Here is a 23,042-nt window from a genome sequence, read left to right on the forward strand (position 1 = left end):
AAGTTGCTGCAAAAGACATGTTTCTCATTTTTGGTTGCTGAGTAATATTCCATTGTATATATGTATTTTTTTTAACAAAACCTTAATTTTAATTATATCCTGTTAGCCCCATGGACTTCGCGCAGCCTGTGTCCTTCAAGAATGCAGACATTGGCCGCTGTGCTCACCAGAAGCCAGGTGAGGATGAAGAGCCAGCAGGTCCAGCTGAAGTCGTTGTCCGGCCCCAACCAGTTCCCACCTCAGGCTTCCCCACACACACACCATTTGTGACACATGTAAGTGTTTATATTCCATTCCTTTCTAATGTCTAACCTGCAGTTTTAGTCATGTTCAGAAGTTTGAGCAGAATATCTGTTATATTCTATTGCCAGAATAGAGGAAGTGAACTTAATCTACAAAACTCTTACTCTTCTTAGATCTTCCTTGGACTTGTTTATTTATCTATCAGTTCTTTAATGTTCCAGTTTATAAGACAGCATGTTTTGAAGTAAAAAGTAAGAAAACACAGAAATGTCCACAACTTCAAGAGTAAAATCCACCTTTAATACCACCACTCAGAGGCAAACTGATACTCAATCCCTCTTCATATCATATATAAACATGGCTGTAGAGTAAATGAATTAGTCACACTTTCACACCACTAGCCACTGTGGTGCACACCTGTGGCCTCGAATGCAGGAAGTACTTGGAAGCGTGGGTGTGGGGCATGGGTGCCTGATGGTGGACGCTTGGAGTGTGGTTCAGGCTTGCGTAAGTTGGCACACCCAGGCCTGCAGGTGGAGGCTACTAGGGCTGCCTCACTCAGAGACAGGATAACTACAGTGGGATGTGACAAGTGGACAAGTAGGTACAGAGAGGCAGGATCGCAAGATGATGCCAGAAGAAAGGAGCATTCAGTTCACGAGGGCAGGGGCTGGGGGAGCCTGCCAGTCTCCTGGCCATAGAGCCTGGCCAGCCTGCCGGCATAGAAAAAGCATTAAAGCCTTAAAACAAACAAACAAACAAAAAAAAACACCAAGGGCCCTAGGACTCTCCTTTTTCCATGTGTTCAGACCATAGAGAACCTGCCTGTGCTTGCTGCCAGAACAGTACAATTCTGCCTTTCAGAACTGATAATGGTTTCTAAACATCCTATAAATCATATAATCTAATTTCATGGATTCATAGGTATGTACACACAGGCGTGCACACACACAGCCGCAAAACTTGTCAAAGTGCAGGGAGCAGCATAGCCTTTATGAGAATGTGGCTGGGACTGGATAAGTCCCAGAGTCTGACTGCCTGCGCCCATCCATGTAAAGCTGGAGAGCTACTTGCCTCAGTTTCCTCAGCTGTTCAGTGAAGATATTAACAACACCTATGTCAAAGAGTTATTCTGAGAATTTAAAAAGAAAATGTTAAGTAATTATTTATTAAGGGAATAATTACTCTGTAATAATGTTCATAATGACAGTTTTGAGAACTTACTCGGCTAGTCATATCTAAACAAGGTCCATTCAGTACTATATTTGATTCTCATAACATCTCCATCAAATACAGATACTCCCATTTTTAGTTAAGTTGATAAGAATCAGCTGGCCTGAATGACTCACCCACTGACACAATTAATAAATGGCAGGTGGGTTTGATGCTATAATCCAACTTCTTATCTCTGCAATACTTGTCTTTACAATTTATTCTCCTGTTTCCCCCTTATGGGCCATTTTGATTTTTTTTTTGTTATGATAAACTATATTCTATTGAGTGCCTCTAAGCATCAAACGTTCAAACCGTTTCTGATTTTCTTAAAATAGACTCATAGGGAATTATGAGAACACATGATGAATATGCTTTAGGTTTTCAACACAAAACTGAATTGCTTTTCTGAAAGATTAGACCAACTTGCATTCTTACCATCAATGTATCAAAGAAGGTGTATCTTCCTATACTTTTTACAGTCCATGCATCATGTTTATAAACTTTGCCACTTGATGGACGCCACATGTCATCTTAAGTGCAGATTTTGAAAACTGTTACCTATTTCATTCTCTTCCTTGTTTTCCATGATGGTTTCAGTTGTTTTGTAGAACAACAGTATGCTCCTTGTCACTAGAAATATTAATTAAATGAGAAGTTAAATGATCTTTCAAAAAAACTAATCATTTATTCCAATCATCATTTGATCCTCCTCAAAATATAAATATTATATCTACCTTGACTACCACACACTTATAAGAATCACATGAGATCATGTATGTTGAGTCTGTTTGACAAATGGGAGGAACACAAACACATAAATCTTTTGAGAGACCCTGATTTTACTGAGTAGTCTAGTACATGCCCAGTACTCTTCTAGACATTTTCTAACATGTTTCATTGCTCCCCACAAACTATAAGTTGTTTTGTTTATATTGTTAGAAATATTATTACCATTTCACAGAAGAAACCATCTATGATCACAGAGTTTGCAAGGAAAAGGCTGTCTCAAGGGAATTCATTCAAGGCATTGCTTTCTTCCTAAGCCTTTCTTTCTTCCTAAGAATGTTTCTTCAGTGCTTTTAGAATGTGACCTTCTGCTTGATTTGCCTCAGGAAAAGGAAATTAAATGACTCTCTCTTTTCCTTCATATACCTTCAAATGTTCCCTAACCTTGAATTCTAAACCATTACTGGTTGGAAAAAAAAAAAAAAAATGACCCTGGATCCAAATGTCCACATATAAAATTAATTGTATGAAAAAAATGGTTCTAAGTTCTAAACAACTAATTTGGTAATTTGGGTTGATAAATTATACTTGGCAGAGCCCTAAAGATTATCTGGTTCAATAACCACCGTACTACATGAATTCTTTTCATATGATACTTGAGGAGGACTTGAAGCTTTCTCTTGAGCACTTCATTGATGTGAGTTTTCCAGTGTTATGATGAGGCAGGCTTTAGTTGTTAAAAAACATTGATTATAGTGGAACAAAACTATAACCTGAAACCTCTCTGTATTGTTGTAGTTTGGCAAGCAACCATATCAGTATATAGCATCTCTGTCTAATATTTCAAGGATTTGAAAGTAGCTCAATCTTCTCCTTCCCCAGGCTGAATACTCTGTTATCTCAATCATTCTTCATATGATCTAGTTTCTAATTTCTATACCCCTACCAATCAATATTCTTTTTTATAGAATTGATTTATTTTTGTACATCGCTGTTCATTTTTGTACAGTATTTGGTTTCCCCCTCAGGTGAAGTCCCTATAGCTTTCCCACCTGCAGAGAACCTGTGCACCATCACCCTCCCCTACTCTACCCCTTCTTCCCCCTCCCCTGCTGTACTCATAACTGATCAATATTCTTAAGTTTAATATATCTATTTCAAAATATTGCACCTAGAATAGACCACACTCCACAAAATAAAGAGTTCATTCAGAAAATTGCAGGAGTTCTTCTTCCATTGGTCTATCAGGGTTTTCCTATTAGTATACCTGAGATTTTCTTTCTTTATTTATTTATACATAAAAGAACTGGGGTACAGGCCAGAGGTGCAGGGAGGAGAGGGTGAGAGGATTCACCAGAGGCATAGTAGGGAGCTGAACAGGTTGATCTACTGAAATAAAGTACACTGCCAAGGGAAACCATGGGCAGGACAGGAGAGGTTTGCTAGGCCATGTGGGTCAGCTCCCTGGCAAGGGATCAAACTGGTGCTGCAGTGACTGTGGATTGCTTCATGGTGCTGTGCTTTAACACATTGTGCAGCTAGGGAGGGCCCTACCTGAGAATGTTTTAAGATTTCTGATAAATGGATCATGCCATTAGTTCTCTGGCAGGTCACCATCCAGCCATCCCAGAGCCTCAAAGAACCATCCAGGTTCTTTTAACTCAGGTCACTTGCCCAGTCTGTGTAGAACTGGGTGGTTAGCTGTTGCATACTGCTCCAGGCCCCCCGGGACCACTTTTCCTTTCTAAGTGCTCATACAAACTTTGTTTTGTAAGGTGTCTCAAGCAGATATCACATTTTTCCCTTTTTCTGAAAATAAAGATAGTTACCCATCTGGGACTGGAGATTTTAACTCAGTTAAGTTTTCTTCTAACCTTCTGTTCTAATTCCAGTTTCCATTTTCTCTCAGCAGTGTTTGTTTTAACTTTTTCAAAACAAAGCATTCCACTTAGTAGACAAAACAAAAACAAAAGAGAAGTAGCAACCCTGTGGATTGGATTAGAATAGAATTTTTGAGCTACAAGAAATCTGAAGACCTGAAGATTTCGACTGTTAATTTTCACTGAGGAAGGAAAGTTCCAGAATGTATAGCATGGCCTAAGGTTACACATGATAATTGTAGTTAGCACTAAAACTCAGATATCTAAATCCTAACTGTCATTTCCCCTTCTTCTGCACATTTACAATTATGTGTAGTCTATAATCAGAATTATAATTTTTACAATATTCCATCTCTTTTGAGTTGTATTTTAGAGTTTCAGATCATGAAACCATAGAGACAGAGAGAGAGAGAGACCTATCTAGTCATAACTTGATTTTTTTTCTTATTTTATTTTCTTAAAGCATGCCTACATTTTAAAGATTATAAAAGGTTAACAGTTTGACAATTTAAAACAAATACTTTTTAAGAGCTTACAGATTCAAAGATGAGTAAGATACCATCATTGTTAACCAGAGGAAGAGAAAGAGGGGAAGAGGACAGATTTGGGAAAACATATTAACATAACAGAAGAAGCGAATACCTGGAGTTCAGTCAGGGTGAGTGCTGAGTGTAGGCTGCAGACATTACCTTTCAAGGAAAATTGGGAACCTGGCTAGGGAAGCTATCAAACTCCATCTAAACTAAGGTTAGGCATTGGTGCCTAGACAAATAAAAACAGGTAGATTAAATGCAATTTTAATGTCACCAATTCTTATACTTTGAATCATCCCATGAAACAATATAAAATGATGGTGACATACATATGATGTCTTATTAATAGGGAAAGCAGGATCAAGCTATATATACTGCATAATCACATCTATATATTGATAGAAAAACTAATAAGAAAACTTTTAACAAGAAAAGACGAGGTGGTAACAAGAGATACAGTGTGCATTAGAGATGCTTTTCATCATTAAAAAAATATATTCTTTGGTGTTAAAATATCAAACTGGCTATATTAAACAATTCACAAAGTGGGCCCCTTCCTGTCTAGCAAGTGAAAGATGCTGCAAGGGGTTGTACGAAATACATGGGATGAGAGACACCACCTTCCCTTGAGTAAAGACTGTGGATTACCTCACTAGGTCTGATCTGGAAGTTCCAGATAGAATGGCTTAAAATTCCAGTTTTGGGAGAGGCCGAAAGTGCAATTAGATTAGGTAGTAACTCTCAGTGGGGATTGGCGTTAAAAGTCTCTTTTTTGGACCTTATTTAAAACTCCATATTCTTCAATATGTTCTGCTTCCATAATATAATTTATTCTTATTTTTAGAAGTTGAATTGAAAGCAGCGGTTTTCCACCTTTATTCTTCCACAAGATATATACTAGGTTAACTGTGTTTCTTCCCTGGGAAGAGAGAGATGATAGAGTGAGCCTGTCTTGACCCTGCCCACCCCATGTTGAGTCACTGTGGAAACAAAATGGGCTGTGAATCCCACTGTTCCGTGATGCAACACTCTCTGCAAAGTGTTTCCTGCCCAGCCCACCTACCTGAACTCTGGCCCCTGGCAGATTACTTGTCCCCTCAAATGTAAAATAATTCATTAAAAAGCAAGGATAATACCTACCTTCAAAGATAATGGTAAGGGAATATATTATACCTTGTGTACAAAGCACTAGCACAAGGGATGACTCATCTTAACTCTCCATCATTCTTCTGTGGGAACTAGTTAATTTAACCTTGCTCCCTTTTAGGGCAATGATAATTGCTAGGGGGAGCGGAGGAAGGGGGGTGAGAATCCATTTTCAATTACACACTGCACACTCTAACATGATGTGATTATTATCTCTCGTCTCCCATCATTTTTAATTCACACCATTTTCTTTTCTTTTTTAATCTGACCTGAGAATTTATCTAAAAATTAAGATTTACAAGTTAGTAATTCCTAAAGGGGAATTACATTTTCCTCACCTTTAAAAGGCAGACAGTTTCTCACAAATTTCTGCCGGCATTGGGATGCCCGATTGTTTTGACACAGTTCGCAAGGAGCGTCTCCTGTTCTTAGCTCCCATCATTTCTTCTTTACACACAAGCCCCCAGCCAACAACAACTTAGAGCACATGGATAACACTCACTATAGTCCAGAATAATTTCAGAATATTTTCATAAAGCCCTGCATTGTGAAATGAATTGTGTTAATCTTATTATTAATACATGTCAGAGCATCATAGATTGAGGAGCTTTTAATATGTTGCTCTTTGTTCTTCTCTCCTATTCTCTAGCCCATTTAAAAGGAAGTAAGATATTTCTACACATTGATTCATGGGTATTTCTCACAGAGGGTATCAGAGAGTAGGGTAGAAGAACGTAGGTGTCAAATATCACAACTTCCCTGCAAATATATGCAATGTTTATAGCAACTCTTCATAACCAGCATAACCTGGGTGGATTTGTACACACACAAAAAAATATGGCTTTATTTTTTTTTAAACCTGAATCTTATTGGAAAAGTGAAATTTCAATTTCAGTGTTGAATGTGTGTAAACTAAGAAGAGTGATATAAGTAGCCAAGTGGCATCCCTGTGTTGTTTGGCAGTTGGGAAAAAGAAGAGAGCAGAGAAGAAAGAAAATAGCAAAGGAAAGCTTTTCTCTAACCACTGTAGTGCTACAACTTTAAAAGTTAAGTGCAAACCAAGCCAAAGGATAAATCACCTGGAGGCCTGTGTGAATTGAAAGGGGAAACACACCTCTTCCATACTATGAGAACTCTCTCTTCAGGAATTAGTATGTAAACATGACTGCCCAGTACTTACCAACAGAGCTCATGTTTGGGAAATTAACACAAGTTAGATTTTCAGTAATAGTTTGACTAGGGATTTTGTATTTCAGAACACTAAAGACAATGTGTCTTCTACTTAGTATTCATCCACAAAGAAGAAAGTCACAACGAAGCATCCAACTCCTCAGATAAGATTTTATCCCACAATTGTGAGGCGACTGACTCATGAAAGAAGAAAATGAAGCAATTTTTGTCATCATTTCTCACTTGGTGACTTCAAGAACAAAAATGTCAATTATGATAAATGCCATTTAAATCTCTGCTTTGCACCAATCTAAATTCAAGGAATGCTTATTCACCAGTCACATAGTATCCTGAAGCCAAGCACTCATTTTCAAAGGTCAGCCAAGAGACAGCACTTGGTCATGACCACTGCCTGACCCTGACCTGAAATTCAATGAGTGGTGGTGTGGGGTGAAGGCAGCCTTACTCCATTGTCCCTCTGCAGCACTGGCCACAAGCCTCAGCCTGCCTTTGGAACTTAGGGCCTCCAGCCCAGCACTGCTAAACCAATAGGTGTCTGGCCAAAGTTCGACTCCCAACTCCAGTGCTGTCAGTCCACTGCCTGTCACCTGCCAAGCAGAGATCCAGAAGCAAGCATAGCCCCTCCTTCATGTCATTTTTCCCCTTACACACTTGTAGTACTTTAAATAGTCTCCACAAGGTGGCAGGATTGTTACGTGTTGAGATTGATGAGCTTCCACCGAGACTGCCTTTTTTGTTTTAGTATCGATACTAACAATTGCAGAGATCAGACTTCCAAAATAACACAGATGAAGTATCATGTCCTGGAAATGATGATGCCCCTCAAACTTCCTTAAGCTTGGAAAAGAAATCATCTTGCAAAGAGCATTCTTTTAAGGATTCTTAAAATTACCGCAGAAGAACCTTCTTCCTACCTCTTTCTTAGCTTAGATATCTTTGAGAGCATGATTGAAAGTCCTTAATGACAGGACCATTTTATTCATGTGCAGACTTCTGGCATTTTTTGTGCCACATCATATGTTCCCATATAAAATAGTAGAAGGATAAAAGATTCTCTAGGGTCAGACAGGGAGAGCAGCTCTCCCCCCTGCAGGTCTCAGGAGGAAGCGGCAGCAGCACAGATAAACTCCCAGGAACAGCACTGCCCAGCACTGTTCCAGGGGAGACAGGTGTTTCAGATCTCCCTAGGGGAAAGGGATGCAAAACAGGCAAGATCCAGTTCTTTCTTGCTTAACCATAGAAGATGAAAGATAGACTTTCACCAAACACATTATTGGATTAAATTGGAGATTCCCACTTGGACCGTAAAGAAGATACACATAGATGTTCTCTTCAATTGTGTCTTTTGTAAAGAAAGGTGATAGAAGTTTAATGAAGACAGCATCCATAAATATTATCTATCCCATTGCATGGGGCTGGAAGTAAACATCAATTCAGATGTGTTTAAAGAACAATGAACTTAGTATAATATTATGCTTTGATGTAACCCAGTAGAGTAATGGGTTTGTCATCACCCTCTTGTAGAACATCAGCCAACCTGAGGACACTGCTTTTTGTTTGTTTGTTTTTAAGATTTATTTATATTTTATGCATACAGAAGTGGGGTACAAGTCAGAGGTGCAGGGGCGGTGAGAGGATTCATCAGAGACACAGTGGGGAGCAAAACAGGCAGATCAACGAAGTACCCTGCTGAGGGGAGCCACAGGTGAGACAGGAGAGGTCTGCGGCGCCATGTGGATCACCTCCAGGGCAGAAATCGAACTCGCACTGAAGCGGCTGCTGCTAGCTTGAAGTACTGCATCCTAACCCGTTGCACCACCAGGGAGGGCCTACAGACACTGTTTTATTAACCATTTCTGTCAGCTTCTCAAGACCTGCCTGTTACAGGATCTCCCTGGTGGCCTACCGGTTAAGTTTCAGCACTATAATCACTGTGCATGCATTAGATCCCAGACAGTGAACTAACCCAGGTAGGGCACATGAGACCTCTCATGTCTCTGCTCCCCTCAGCCATGTATTTCAGTAAATCTGATGTGCTCCCCTCTCTGTCTCTGGTGACTGATAGGGAATGGTTCTTCTCAGGAACTACATACCTGCTCAGTCTACCAGCAAGCAAGGGTATGGTGTTCTGGCCACAATGTAAAGACAAAAATTCACCATCACACACAGCCGCTACCAATCAAACACCTTGAAAACTTTAAAAATTATATTTAAAAGTCACATGATATCAACATGAGTATGCTGTGGCTAGAACAGACAAACTTATGGTAATTTATTAGCAATAGTAGGGAGATAACCTTTCTGGTGGTGGTCTTTTGAGCTGCATGTTATTGTTCCATTTCTTCTGCATCCATTGACCTTTTCTACCCCTCAATTTTCAGAGCTGAACCTTCAGAGCTGAAGGTTTAGCAGTTTGGTGGCCAACAGACTCACAGCAGGCTAGATTCCCTTAGATATTTCTGAGCCCTGCAGGCTACTTAGATTGTTGCAATGAGCCTCCGTACAGAAAATGTGGTGAGAGGTGGATAAGTGAACCCAGTTCTATAAATAGCATTATTGAAGGCTGCAGCATTAACCTACCAAAGCTGTTCCATTTGGGCTTTTTTTTGGAAGGCAGTGTGACCGGAATGGTGCCACACATTGATTCCAGAAAAGCCATTCAACTGTGCCAATAAAGAGCATTTTCCTGTTCTACCCACTGGGTTTTTGCATATCTGTGTGAGTTTCAGCCACCATCTGTTCTTTGTAACTGACCATCTCCTGGGAAGCAAGAAGGGAAATACTCCATGAAGACCAATTTTAGAGCATTTCAAAACACTTAAAGACTTTTACCTGCTGTGGTAGAGAACTCCATTTGACCAAGCTCAAGAGAAAAGAGAACAAGGCTCTTCCTCATCAAGTAAAAATTTCCTGTGTACTGATGAGTCATCTCTGAGGTACACTGTTTGGAAAGAATATTCTGCATCCAAATGCCTGCCCCAGAGTTGTTTGAGAACAGCTGCTGAGTCAGCACTCAGTGGGGCCGTGCTATTAAGTACAGATCTTAAAAACAGATGTGTTGTTGAGAGTGTGCAGATTATTTACTTTTTCATGAAATGCCGGTCCTAAAAGATTTCCTACGCAGCCTATACACTGCATTATTTCATGAAAAAAGAGACTAGAGAAAGAAATTGTGGCTTTTGGTAATTTGAGGAGACCTGATTATCTGAGTTAAGAGTATAATAGCGAGGGCTCCCCCTGATGGCGCAACAGGTTAAAGCACTGTATTATGAAGTGATCTGAAGCCACTGCAGCAAGAGTTCAATCCCCCACCAGGGAGCTGACCCACATGGTGTGGCAGACCTCTCCTGATCTGCCTGCTGCTCCCCTCAGCAGTGGTACTTTGTCAGTCTGCCTGTTCTACTCCCAACTCTGTCTCTGGTGAATCCTCTCACCCACCATACCTCTGTCCTGTACCCCAGTTCTGTAAGCATAAGTAAATGAACCTTTAAAAAAAAAGTTACAGTAGCCAAATATGGTCTACCTGGCCAAGACTGCTTATATAATTTGCAGCACCCAGAGCAAAATGAAAATGCAAAAATGCAGAGCACCTTCTTCAAAATCACTAAGAATTGGAAGATGGTTAACAGCAGAGCCTTAAACTAAAGGAGTGCACTGGTAGCCTGTCTCTGGAACCAGTCTGCACCCAGCTCTCCCTGGTAAGCTTCCTAGCAAGTTGATCTTTGAACAGTGGCAGTTGAAATGGTGTACGGTAGGTTACATTTTAAAATGTGCTGGGTTGCCTAGCAACTGGCAAGGGGCTTGAATAGGCTGACTTCAAGTTTAGATATACCATCTTGAAAGTCTAAATTCATGGAAACCTTCTAGTAGACCGATAGTTTTCACAAAAGTAATATAGTAGAAGAAATGGGGAGGGCAAGAAGGAACATATTTTTCCACGCTTATAAACTGGTGGCCAGCTTGTCATTTTCCCTGTTCAATCTTCCACGAATAAAACTCTTCAGAAGTGAAGTAAAAATGAAAAGGAAATTCCAGTTTTCTCAGAAATATAAGCAGTATTTTCCTTGAGGATAATAAAGACCTGATTAATCAATACATGTTTTGAACACATTCATTTGGCAATTCAAGAGTGCTATTGAAGAAAATTGATTCACACTCATGGAACATGTAGTAGAGAGTGCCGACTGGGTAGTAGAATACAGACATGATTAAGTCGGGTTTTCTTCTAAAATTACTTCAATACGACTACGTGAGAACATTAAGCCAAAGTGGAAGCAATGATTAGAGAGCAGCATTACATTTTTTTGGAACAGAGTTCACGATCTCCCTTTCTCTCCTTGATACGGAACAGGGTCCTTGCGCTGCAGAGTCGGAACCAGCTCTCCTGCTGGGAAGCAAGCAGTTTGGGCTTTCGAAAAACAGTCACATTGCAATTGCATTTGATGACACCAAAGTTAAAAACCGGTATGTATTATTCTGAGATAACAGACAAGAACTGGTGAGTGAAAGTACCCAGTATTTGCATTTATTCAAGTTTAATCAACTACATTTATTAATTAATGAAGTGAGTTGTTTTTTTTAATTCACTGATTACAGTAAAGAACAGACTTATATTTGTGTTAGCCTGAGTAGCCTAGTTTAGGAAATCAGCAGACCTGGAAAGTCCTCATTCTCCTTTATGAAAATGCACCTGTGATCAGATGTCTCTGTTTTAAAATAAGAGTCTCTTACTCTGTGTTTTACTTTTTGCATGCTTTTATTTCACAGCCTCACAATTGAGTTTGAAGTACGCACCGAAGCTGAATCAGGCTTGCTCTTTTACATGGCTCGGATCAATCATGCTGATTTTGCTACCGTTCAGCTGAAAAATGGCTTACCTTACTTCAGTTATGACTTGGGGAGTGGTGACACCAGGACCATGATCCCCACCAAAATCAATGATGGCCAGTGGCACAAGGTAACAGTCCCTGGGATGCTGGCAGTGCCCTGAGAGGGAGGTCTAGGAGGCCCCATCAGCATTCCCCTGATGCCTGATCTCTCTGGTGCTATTGGAATGTGATCAGTGCTCCAAATAAAGCAAGCATCATTACAGCTGCCCAGCCTTAGAAAATGTGATCTGAGGGTCGGTTTATATTTGACCGCTTACAGCCGTCACCATGGTACCCTAAGTGTCGATCATAGCTATGCAGTGTGGTTCCCAAACATCTGTCCACAAACTAGGCCAGGCAGTTGGAGACATTTTTGATACTCTAATGGGTAAACATGGGAAAATTAAGCATGTTAATGATCCAACTATACATTTTCAATTTAAAGGAATAATATTTGTTAGACATTTATGTCTTCCTTCTATGATATTAAAGTGGACTTTCTTTTATGCAAATAATCTTTGCCAAACTTACAGCTGGCAACATGGAAATGGGCTCTCAGACACCCTGGCCCCATCCTGGTCTGTGAAAGCAGGGTCTGTGTTTAATGGACACTAGGGGGTCGTTTCCACCAACAGTCATTCAGATCACTTTTAAAATATTGGCCTTCCACCCAGAAACTAGTACTGTCATGGGCACAGAAGGCTTACTTGCCAGCTTACTGTCCTCTTTGGCATGATTGCAAATAGGATAATATACTGCATGATGAAAACGAAAACTCAGAATTTGTCTCTGCACCTGTGATAACCTATTAAGTAAAGCTTCCCTGGGTACCCTAATAAAATTTTTAATTTTTAGAGTAAGCTATTATTAGATGTTGAAATTGATAGATTAACATACTTTCATTAGTCACATCACAGAGAAAGTTAAAGAACCTGAATAAATATAATAAAAACACAAAGTAATCAATTTGCTCTTTTGGAAGTAAGAAAGGAATCTTCATCTTTCCTTGGGAGATCCTGACTAGAAAACACTGATATTTATGAAGAAACTATCACTAAGGATCATTCTCCTCTCTGACTAATTGAATAATGAGTGTGCAGCGAGAATAAGATAGAAAGTTGGGCAATAATCAGGCTGGGGTTAAGCAAGAAAGCTTAAATATTTAAGTAGCCAACTGAAGGAAGGATTTTATTTTTAAAAGCACGTACAAGTTTCTTTCCAAACCAGACTAGTTAAATATAAAATGGGGTCTTACATTATCCCAATCCTGATGTAGATACACATTTATAAATCATTATTATACCCCAGCATTTCATAGGTCTACATACAGGCTCCTTTTCCTAAATTCAAATTCAAAATTTTTATGCTCAAGCCAGTCTTCATGCCCTTATTTCACTTTGTCTCAGATGGTAATTATTCTCCTGCAATTTCATCATCACTCATTTCTCCATCTTCCTCCCTGACTTTGCTTTAATCAGCTGCTCCAGCAGCCAGAGTGCTGGGTACAGCATTCTTCCTCCAATCCTACCCGAGAAAGACCTGGTAGGCAGGAGGGAGCCTATCTTAAATGTGTTGGAGACATGAGGCTTTGCTCAGTCAAATTAATACACTTTTAAAAATGGCCATGAATTTTGCAGCCCATTAAGTTTGTGACAGCTCTCAGTCTGCAGGGTGCTTTACCACATGCCAACATCTTGATATTGATGCTTATTCAGCAATTTAGGGAAAAGTCTCCCATAAAAATCAGCCAGGGGCCCTCCCTGGTGGCATAGCAGGTTGAAGCACAGCACTGAGAAGCTAAAGCCACTTCATGAGTTTGGTCCCTGCCCCAGAGATGATTCACATGGCAGACCTCTCCTGACCCGCCCGCTGCTCCCCTCAGCAGTGTACTTCGTCCATCTGCCTGTTCTGCTCCCCGCTCTGTCTCCGGTGAAGCCTCTCACCACTTCCGCACCTCTGGCCTGTACCCCAGCTCTGTATACGTAAATAAATGAATCTTAAAAAAAAAAATCAGCCAGGAAGATTTTGAACTCTTTTGAAGATCATAGTAATGGAAAAGGCGGCGTTTGAGTTATTTTGAAGTAGGTTTAATTTCAGTTATATTATGAGCTTAGCACATAGGAGGCATTCATAAGTTATTTCACTTTTCCTAATATCCTAAATGTTCTGATGTCTTATACTCTGTCTATTGGAGCTGTATCTATGATTGGTGTGAATTGTTCCTCCTCCTTTTGTAGATTAAGATTATGAGAGTTAAGCAAGAAGGAACTCTGTATGTAGATGATGCCTCCAACAGAACCGTGAGTCCCAAGAAAGCTGACATCCTGGATGTCATGGGAGTACTCTATGTGGGCGGGCTACCCGTCAACTACACCACCCGGAGAATCGGTCCTGTGAGTGTCGAATTTGTTTCTTTCTGGACATTTGACTGTCTGTGTCATGGAAGTATTTTTAATTTTTCAGTGGCATGTGACCCCATCTGGAAACTAGAAAATCATCTTTTCTAAGAAGCAACAGGTTTTCTGGACAGATTCGACAAGCAGAAGCGATAGTAAAGAGATAACTATGGGAACCCCACACCACATATTGATCAACTGTGTGATTTGATCAAGTTACGTAGTCTGTCTTTGACAACGTTCCCGCTTTTGAAACATATTAATAATTTTAAAAGATATTAATAATAGTACCACACACACAGCAAGGTTGATGTAAAAATTAATTTTAAATCATTAAGAGTGCCAAGTACTCTTGGTGATAATGATGGTCTTGCTTTAGGAGCAGACATTCAGCAAATACTGGAGATGTAGTATTTAGTGTGTAGTTACCCAATATAGATTCAGAATTTAAAGGCCTCACAATTTTGTAAATTAATATTCAGAAAATAATAGATCATGTGTGGCGGTTTGCTTTGGAAAGGATTCTTTTGAGGAACACATAAGATTTGTGTTTTTATAGAACATACTACATACACATGGGATAAAGCTCTATATACTCAGTTTACAACACCTGATAATGTATAATTGTTCTTCAGCAAAGACACTCATTATAGTTATGATTCTCAGCATTTAGCTTATCTTGTGAGTGATCAGTGTTCCTCCCTTTCATGGCTATTAAGTGTGCTGTCTAGGTTATCAAAATTAGTTTCTGAAGTTAGAGTGGCAAGAGTGGTGAACTTGCATCCTTCAAACAAGATAAAATAGAACATAGCAGAGTTTGACTGGATTTCAAATAGAATATGAACATTAATACAAAATGTGCATATACATAAGGGTGTATGTATATAGGAACACAAAATCAGGGCATAAGAAACTAATTAAAAGTTCTGATACCCACAGGGGGCTCAGATCTGTAAAATCAGTAATCACCTTGTGGAAAGAGTAGATATTAGTTGATGGTCAGCGTGGCCTTATTCCAGACTAGAAGAGTAATAGTCAGAACCCTGCTTCTCTGCACCCATGTTGTGAAACCTGGGCTGGGAGGATGGGTCCTGGCAGTTCTTGAAGAGGCCTTAAGACAGTGATCATATGCAGAGTGATGGCCAGTGATTATATGCAGAGTGGCACCATCTTACTGTGTCCACAGAAAGGCAAAATTCTGCTAACACCTAACGTTTTTCCTTGTGACCTAAATACATAGGTGACCTACAGCATCGATGGCTGCATCAGGAATCTACAGATGGCAGAAGCCCCTGCAGATCTCGAACAGCCAACCTCCAGCTTCCATGTGGGGACGTGTTTTACAAATGCACAGAGAGGGACCTATTTTGATGGAACAGGTTTTGCCAAAGCAGGTGAGGCTCTGCCATTTCCTTTCTGTGATTTGGAACTAGGTACAAATCTTAACTTGGTGTTTGTACAAAAAATAAATAAAAGTCCCTGCGGTCCCATCCTAGTAACCTTTATGTAAATGAAAATTAAAAAACAAAAAAAGAAAAAAATTTTAATTGCCTCTTAAAAATTAGTAGTTCTGTTTCTGAGAAGAAATAATAGGAGAGATAAAAAAAAAGTGTGTTTTTGACATTTAATCCGCTTCCCTGGGGATTGATAAATGGCAAAATAAATGTAATTCTGGAAAAAAAGTTCATATTTTTATAACTTATCTATTTTGTATGTAGTCTTCTCTATCTTTCTGCAGATGAGATACCATTTTTCTTTTCCTCTTCAATTCCTTGCAAGGCTTCATTTCATGGTCTCCCCATCACCACACAACATACTGGTGTCCACTTCTTGTTAATGGTAATAGTTGGCAGTTTGCCTCAATTCTTTAAATATCTTCTCTTTCCAATAATATTCCGTGATAGTATATATACCATTCAGAAAGAAAATTGTGAAATAACTTCATAGTAACAACAACAAAAAAAATTTGAAAAAATACTCTGAGATAGAAAATTCAGTACCATGGTTACCAAAGACTCTTGCACTTGTTCATAAGCAAAAAAATATCAGTGAGAGCAGAATATGTAGACATCATCATGGGAAATAGAAATAAATAAGATGCTGTTGCTTCCTTTAAGAATATACTATAGATAAGATTCAATGTGCTTAGAAATCACATGAAGAAATAATAATGATTTTTGAAAAACAAAACAAGATACAAGCAAGGTTATATGGATATTTGGAAGATTGATTTTGGCTAGGGAAGTGAAGAGAAGCTTTAGGAAGAATTGCTGTTTGAGCTAGGATTTAAAGTATGAGGTGCACACTTACTGCAAAGATCAGTAGAGAAGGAAGTGGTCGGTCCTCAAACAAGACCCTTTAAGGGTGCCCTTGCTGAAGGAGTAAAGGGTAAGAAATATGTCACTTATTCTGAGGCACAGAACAGGATATGTTCAGTATTGGAACATCGGAAGTTATATGACCTTTCAAATTCCATGCACTATAAAAATCCAAACACGAAAGATTTCTGCAAATTCACAGATGGCTAGCATTATTTTGGTCAGATTTCATGGCATGCTTTAGCTTCAGCTTTTGCAGTTAATAAATGGACTTGCCACCTCGCCTGAGTTCTTTTGGCTCTGGATCAAACTGGACTACATAACTAGCCACTTTCCCAATTTCCAACAACTCCCTCATCCCCTCAATAGTCAATGTAATGCCAACAACCTAGGATTTGGGTGGTCAGGAAAGAAGGTAACCTTTTTGGAACAATTTCAGTCTAAATCTTTCACAACCTTGCCTTTAAAAATCTTCCCAGCCACCCAGTATCTAGGGCTTTGTTAGCCTCTTCACTCCCTCTATTCTCAACTTAACTGCCAAGTGTTGTTTATCTCATCTCCTTGCTTCTTTCTTCCTTTCAGGAGCAGAAACAAAGTCTTCCTGTTTTCTTGAGAACTACTTAGCATCTCCCACCCTTTAATTTTAAAATTTGTTCTTAGCTCACCTTTGCCCTTCCAAACCCATCAAAGTTCTCAGGAGAATGAAAATTCTGTTGCAAAACAGGGGCTACCCTTCATTAGAGACAAAGTTCCATGTAGCATCTATTTCATAACTAATATGTAGAAAACATGAGTTTTAATACTTCATGTATTTGATATGGTTTATCCTGATCATAATGATTCATTTTGTGTCTGAGAAGCATGTCTTAAAATACTTGCTAAAAAATGAATAAACAAGTGAATTAAATATGAAAAAGTACAGAAGAAAGGATGAACTGTTGAGCTAGGCTATCCATATGTCCCAGAATCTTCTTCAAAATTGTACTTGCAACTTTTTTAATTAGTGAAATGTTTTAGAACTTTTGAATCCTTCCATATCACTGTAGGACCATTTAGAGCACCCCAGTAAAGTTTTACTGAATAGTCTGAACTACATCATGCTTCAGCAAGATTTCTAACATAAATCATATTGGCTGTAAAGTTTTTTGAGTAAGTGTGTGTTTATTCATTAATTTATTCAACAAATATATATTAAACTTTTATCATATTCCAGATATTTTGGGCCAGGCACAAGGATGTGATGGTGAGCAATATAGTCAAAGTTGTTGCCTCCACAGAATTCACATTCAGGAGGGAAGCAGCCAAGGAAAAAAGCAATGACTCTATAGTGTGTTACATGATACAGTAGTGGAAGTGGAGACCCTGGGCATCTGGAGCTTAGAGTTATTACAGTTGGCTAACAGCTAAATGGAAATCTAGTAAGAAGAGAATCATTGTTTTGTACAAATTTGAATTAACAATCCTTAAATGCTAATCCACTATTTAAAATTTGTTTTACAGTTGGTGGGTTCAAAGTGGGATTAGACCTCCTTGTAGAATTTGAATTCCGTACCACTAGAACCACTGGAGTCCTTCTGGGAATCAGCAGTCAGAAAATGGATGGGATGGGTATTGAAATGATTGACGAAAAGGTGAGCAACGCTGTCTAAATATTTCTGATCACTTCATGATATTGTTGTTCATGCATAGAAACTAATTTGAAACCTTGCTATATTGTATTTTTTTCTTCTTTTTTGATTATCTCAATCCATGTGTGTTTTCAGCACAATGACTCTGCAGACCTATATAAACTTGAAAAGTACTAATTTTCTGTAAGCCAATTGTGTTAACTAATGATGTACCAAATGGTTTTATATCTCAAACTCTTAGGTTGCTAAAAGTACAGTTATTCTCTTCTTTATGGTTACATAGCCTATGACACAACTGATCTCAATGGAGAAAAAAGGCTTCAATTGTCTAAAATCATCCTTTGCCTTGTAACAGGATAAACATAGCTGAAGTCAAGGTGGCTAGCTAACATCATGTTCTCAATTTTTAATTAAAATCATCCAGGTACTATTTCAAAATCATTCAGATACTATTTCAAAAAAGAGCAAAGTTATGTAAATTTATATTGCATAATATAAAGCATTTGTCAGTTTGCTTCCCACGATAATCTAATGCTATATATTTCATCCCATACCTATGAACAACAACCTACAGTGGCATGGCCTGTTTGTCTCTACTTTGTACAGGAGGGAGCAGATAGAAAGGAAAGAAAATAAAACCTTTTGCAAGTATCCTAATTGGCTATTGAATCAGAATCATATTGAATTCTGGTCATTTTTCTACTCATAAGGTGTTTTGCTTTTTTCTTTGTTTCCCCCTCCAAGCCCTCGCCAGCTAGCGTTCAAATCCTCATCAAAGGCCATAAAGCAAAGAAGCAAAAAAGGGGAACAAATAAGCCACACAATAGTTCCACCAGATTTTCAAAATACACTTTCACTTCATCTCTCAGTAAACTTCATTTCATCACCTGTTTATAACCACAGTTACTGTCAACTTGTCAGTTTATCAAGTTCTATTACACTGCAAGCTTGTTTATATGCAAAACCCTTTGATTGCAAACTCCACCCAAAAGAGCAAACTCTTAACTAGTACTTATACCATTGTATAGTTTACAAGCTTTTTGCCTATTTATTTGCTCTTTTAATCTCTTAAAAATCTCTTATTTCTTCTCTTTTACCTTGTCAGATATGTTGTCCTTTGACTAATGTTTTTAATATTTCAATATGTTTCTTTTCTTCATCAGCTTCAAAAGAATTCTGTCATCTTGAATTTCAGGACCATTCCGTGTAACTCAAAGCAGATTTTTCTCATTTTGACAAGAACTTCCAATCTAAGTTCTTCATTGTTAAGAATTTAACTGGCCTTCTGGCTCAAAGTTCTTGGCACCTGTGACATAAAGCTTGCCAAAAAAAGTAATTTATATAACTCTCAATCCGTTATATGAAATGGAATCCATGAAAGGAAAAAATGCAATTAAAACATCAAAAGATTAAATTTAAAAAATCTTTAAAATGATTTGTAAACCAGATTAATGTATCACACTCAGTGACATAAGAAAATATAAGGTTCACTAGCAATTCTCACTCTAAAAAGAGCTCTGGTGGAATATTTTCCCTGAGTATACAACATTATTATTTTTTTTCTTCTTTTTTTTGTCTAGGAGTCTTAAATTGCATTTCACATTTTCTGAAAGCCGAATTATTACCAGACTCACAAATCTTGTCTATTGCTCCCAATAATGTTCCAGCATAAAGAACATTGTGACTTCTGGTCATTAAAAATGTATTTTAGATTTTATCACATTATAAATAAAATTTTTAATAACTTCATATATATTTACTCCCAACTATTCCAGCTGAGGTCTTTCCTAGAGACCTAACAATTTATACCATGTGAGCTGTGTTGATAACTGTTAACAAAACCACGCATATTCACTTTCCTTTGTTCTAGCTTATGGTTCATGTAGACAATGGTGCTGGCCGATTCACTGCTGTCTATGATGCTGGAATCCCAGGACATCTGTGTGATGGACAGTGGCATAAAGTCTCAGCCAACAAGATCAAACATCACATTGAGCTGAGCGTGGATGGGAACCAGGTCCAAACCGAGAGCCCAAATCCTTCATCTACATCAGCTGATACTAATGACCCTGTGTTTGTTGGGGGGTTCCCAGGTAGGCATCAGCTACCCCAGAATTTCTTTGTATATTATGTTAGTGGTTTTAGGAACATTCCTATTTCTATAAATATGTCTAAGAATGATCAGTTAGGTTTCCTAGCATTAGTCTCTGTTCCCATAAAAAATAACGTGCCTGAAATGGCCAGTATATAAAAATGAACATATTAAAAAAAAAAAATAGCTCTGAACTTTCCATGACAGCCCCACCCCCAGAATTTCATTCATGAGGAGATGGAGGCTAGAGGAAATGAACTTGGCTTATAAAAGATACATGGTATTTAACAGCGAAAGGGGCCAAGAGTTGGAATTCTTTCTGATATTTAAAAATATGCCAGAGGAATCATAAAATGTTATGGAACTTATTACCTTAAGTTCTGGAAATCGCTGGGTTAAATGTGGCTAATTTCCCCCTTAGGTTATTATACAGTTTTTATTTATATTACAATGAAACTCAAGCAATAAATCTGCATTCAAAATCCTTCTCCAAGCGCATTAAATATAATAGGTGAACCACAGAGAGTTACCTAATGTGCCATAAACAAGAGTACCCAACTTGATGAGAAATAAGCCAAGTGCCTCTTAATAAATAGTATATTAACACAGACTCCTAGAATAGTCTTTCAGTATTTTGGCAAAAGAAACTTCTGTCCTCATTTTACAAAGCTTATCTGCCTCACAAAATAAGCAAAATGTACATTCAGAGGCAGTTGATATAGAAAACATATAGGAATAATGGGAACCAATTTAGAACCCTTTCTGAACTGCTTCTAGGATTAAAAAAAAATACTTATGCATACAAGAATTGGGGTATAGGCCAGAGATGCGGGGGGGGTGGTAGTGAGAGTTCCCCACCAGAAAAACAGTGGGGAGCAGAACAGGCAGATTGAGAACATGCACTGCTGAGAAGAGCAGCGGGCCATGTAGGAGAGGTCTGCTGTGCTGCGTGGTCACCGTCTTGCTGGGGATGAACTCATGCGGAAGCGGCTGCGGCCAACTTTATAGTACTGTACTTCAACTTGTTGCCCCGCCAGGGAGGGCCCTGATAAATGTTTTTTTTTTTTTTTTAAGTTTTTTTTTTTTCTTTTTAAGATTTATTTGTTCATACAGAACTGGGGTACAAGCCAGAGGTACAGGGGCAGTGAGAGGCTTCGCCAGAGACAGAGTGGGGAGCAAAACCGGCTGACTGACGAAGTACACTTCTGAGGGGAGCGGTGGGCAGGTCAGGAGAGGTCTGCCGCGCCATGTGCCGCACCTCTGGGTGGGGATGGAACTCATGCTGAAGTGGCTTTAGCTTCTTAGTGCTGTGCTTTAACCCACTGAGCCACCAGGAAGGGCCCTGAAACATGTTCTTAACAAAGTAGCTACATTTCAAAACTGAGTCCTCTTTGTTTTCTTTTTCAGATGGCCTTAACCAGTTTGGCCTGACAACTCATGTTCCATTCCGTGGTTGCATTCGATCCCTGAAGCTCACTAAGGGCACCGGCAAGCCTTTGGAGGTTAATTTTGCCAAAGCCTTGGAACTAAGGGGCGTTCAACCAGTATCATGCCCAGCTAACTAATAAAAATAAGTTGTACCCCAAGAAGGGGCTTACAAAACAAGTTTATCAAGTATAACAAATATATTTTACCTGTGTATGCTATTGAAACTAATTTGTGCATGTATTTTGAATTCTTTTCTGTATTCAGATGGTGCTAATTCAGATCCCTGGCTGAATTTTATTTCAAGTGCTTTCTCAAGTTCATGCATATTAAACTGAGTATTTCATTCTAAATAATTTTTTGTGTGAATGTTTAAAGATAAAAGACAACTCACCACAAATTAATGAATTTTCAACATGTCCCAGAGAGACATTTCAAGTCAAACTCAGATATTTATATGCATACGTATATACATATATACATATACATACATATACATATATCTATATACTTTACCTTTGGCTTTTCTGTTCCGACCACTGGAAACAACAGTGTTTTTGTCATGTGTGATTGGGAGCAAATCAGCTCCCTTACTTCTTATGTTTGTGAAAGCATTAGCAAATCATTTCCCTGATTCAGGTTCATTATTAGAGAGTTAAACTAGCCGTAAGAATGAATACCTTTTTATGCTGAAGGCAGAGAGTATAGATCAAATTCAGGCCAGAGAGCTTAATGACTTGATTTTCTTGTTTGATAATGATTTATAGGCTTTGGGGAAATGCCAGATCCAAGTTCCAGAATGACAAATTAAGTATACATTTGATACTACAGTCTTAAGGGTTTGGGCTCTACATTTTCCACGAATATCGCAGTCTACACTTAGGTGGAGAGCAGTAATGCTGTAATGTGTTTTTACTTACCAGGGAACAATAAACCAGGAACTTAAAGGCTATGTTTTGTTCTCTTTTACCCACTCTTTCAATGGCCTTCAAAGAGGTCTGTAAGATTAGTTAGATTCCTTCCTTAAGAAGAAAACATTTCATTTACCATCTTCAATAGAATATGTTAGTCTAATAATGCAAAACATGTAAAAGAAAAGGCCTTCATCACAGTGATAATTTTAGCAAAGGGTAATTCTTTCTGATGGTGCTGTCCGTTGGGGAAGGAAGGTACTGTTTCTAGTAGAGGAGAGAGCCAATACTCTCAGCATTTCATCATTGATTAGTAGCTTGATATGATTTGTTCACACAGCTGCATTCAAGAGCAGGTGATTTTCATTTTCCTCCATTTTCAATTACCTGAGAAACTTTAAAAAGCTGGTGTCTGATCTTTTAATTCTGAGTCAGCTTCAGCATAAGGATTTAAAAAAAAAAAAAAAAAA

At 38.6% G+C, this 23,042-nt stretch overlaps 1 protein-coding gene across 2 annotated transcripts in view; it reads left to right on the plus strand.

Moving 5' to 3' along the window:
• LAMA2 (laminin, alpha 2) overlaps positions 1 to 22,014 on the plus strand; it is a 489,259-nt gene extending 467,245 nt beyond the window's left edge. For both annotated transcript variants that reach the window (XM_004673842.1, XM_004673843.1), the window contains 8 exons: positions 107 to 275; positions 11,286 to 11,398; positions 11,702 to 11,891; positions 14,040 to 14,195; positions 15,439 to 15,592; positions 18,017 to 18,147; positions 20,015 to 20,237; positions 21,644 to 22,014. In XM_004673842.1, coding sequence (XP_004673899.1) covers positions 107 to 275; positions 11,286 to 11,398; positions 11,702 to 11,891; positions 14,040 to 14,195; positions 15,439 to 15,592; positions 18,017 to 18,147; positions 20,015 to 20,237; positions 21,644 to 21,801 — 1,294 coding nt within the window. In that variant the 3' untranslated portion in view covers positions 21,802 to 22,014. The remainder of the gene's footprint in view (positions 1 to 106; positions 276 to 11,285; positions 11,399 to 11,701; positions 11,892 to 14,039; positions 14,196 to 15,438; positions 15,593 to 18,016; positions 18,148 to 20,014; positions 20,238 to 21,643) is intronic.
• The last annotated feature ends 1,028 nt before the right edge of the window (positions 22,015 to 23,042 follow it).

This window comes from Condylura cristata, unplaced genomic scaffold (assembly GCF_000260355.1).
Source record: "Condylura cristata isolate star-nosed mole 26May11 unplaced genomic scaffold, ConCri1.0 scaffold00001, whole genome shotgun sequence".
Taxonomy (NCBI): Eukaryota; Metazoa; Chordata; class Mammalia; order Eulipotyphla; family Talpidae; genus Condylura; species Condylura cristata.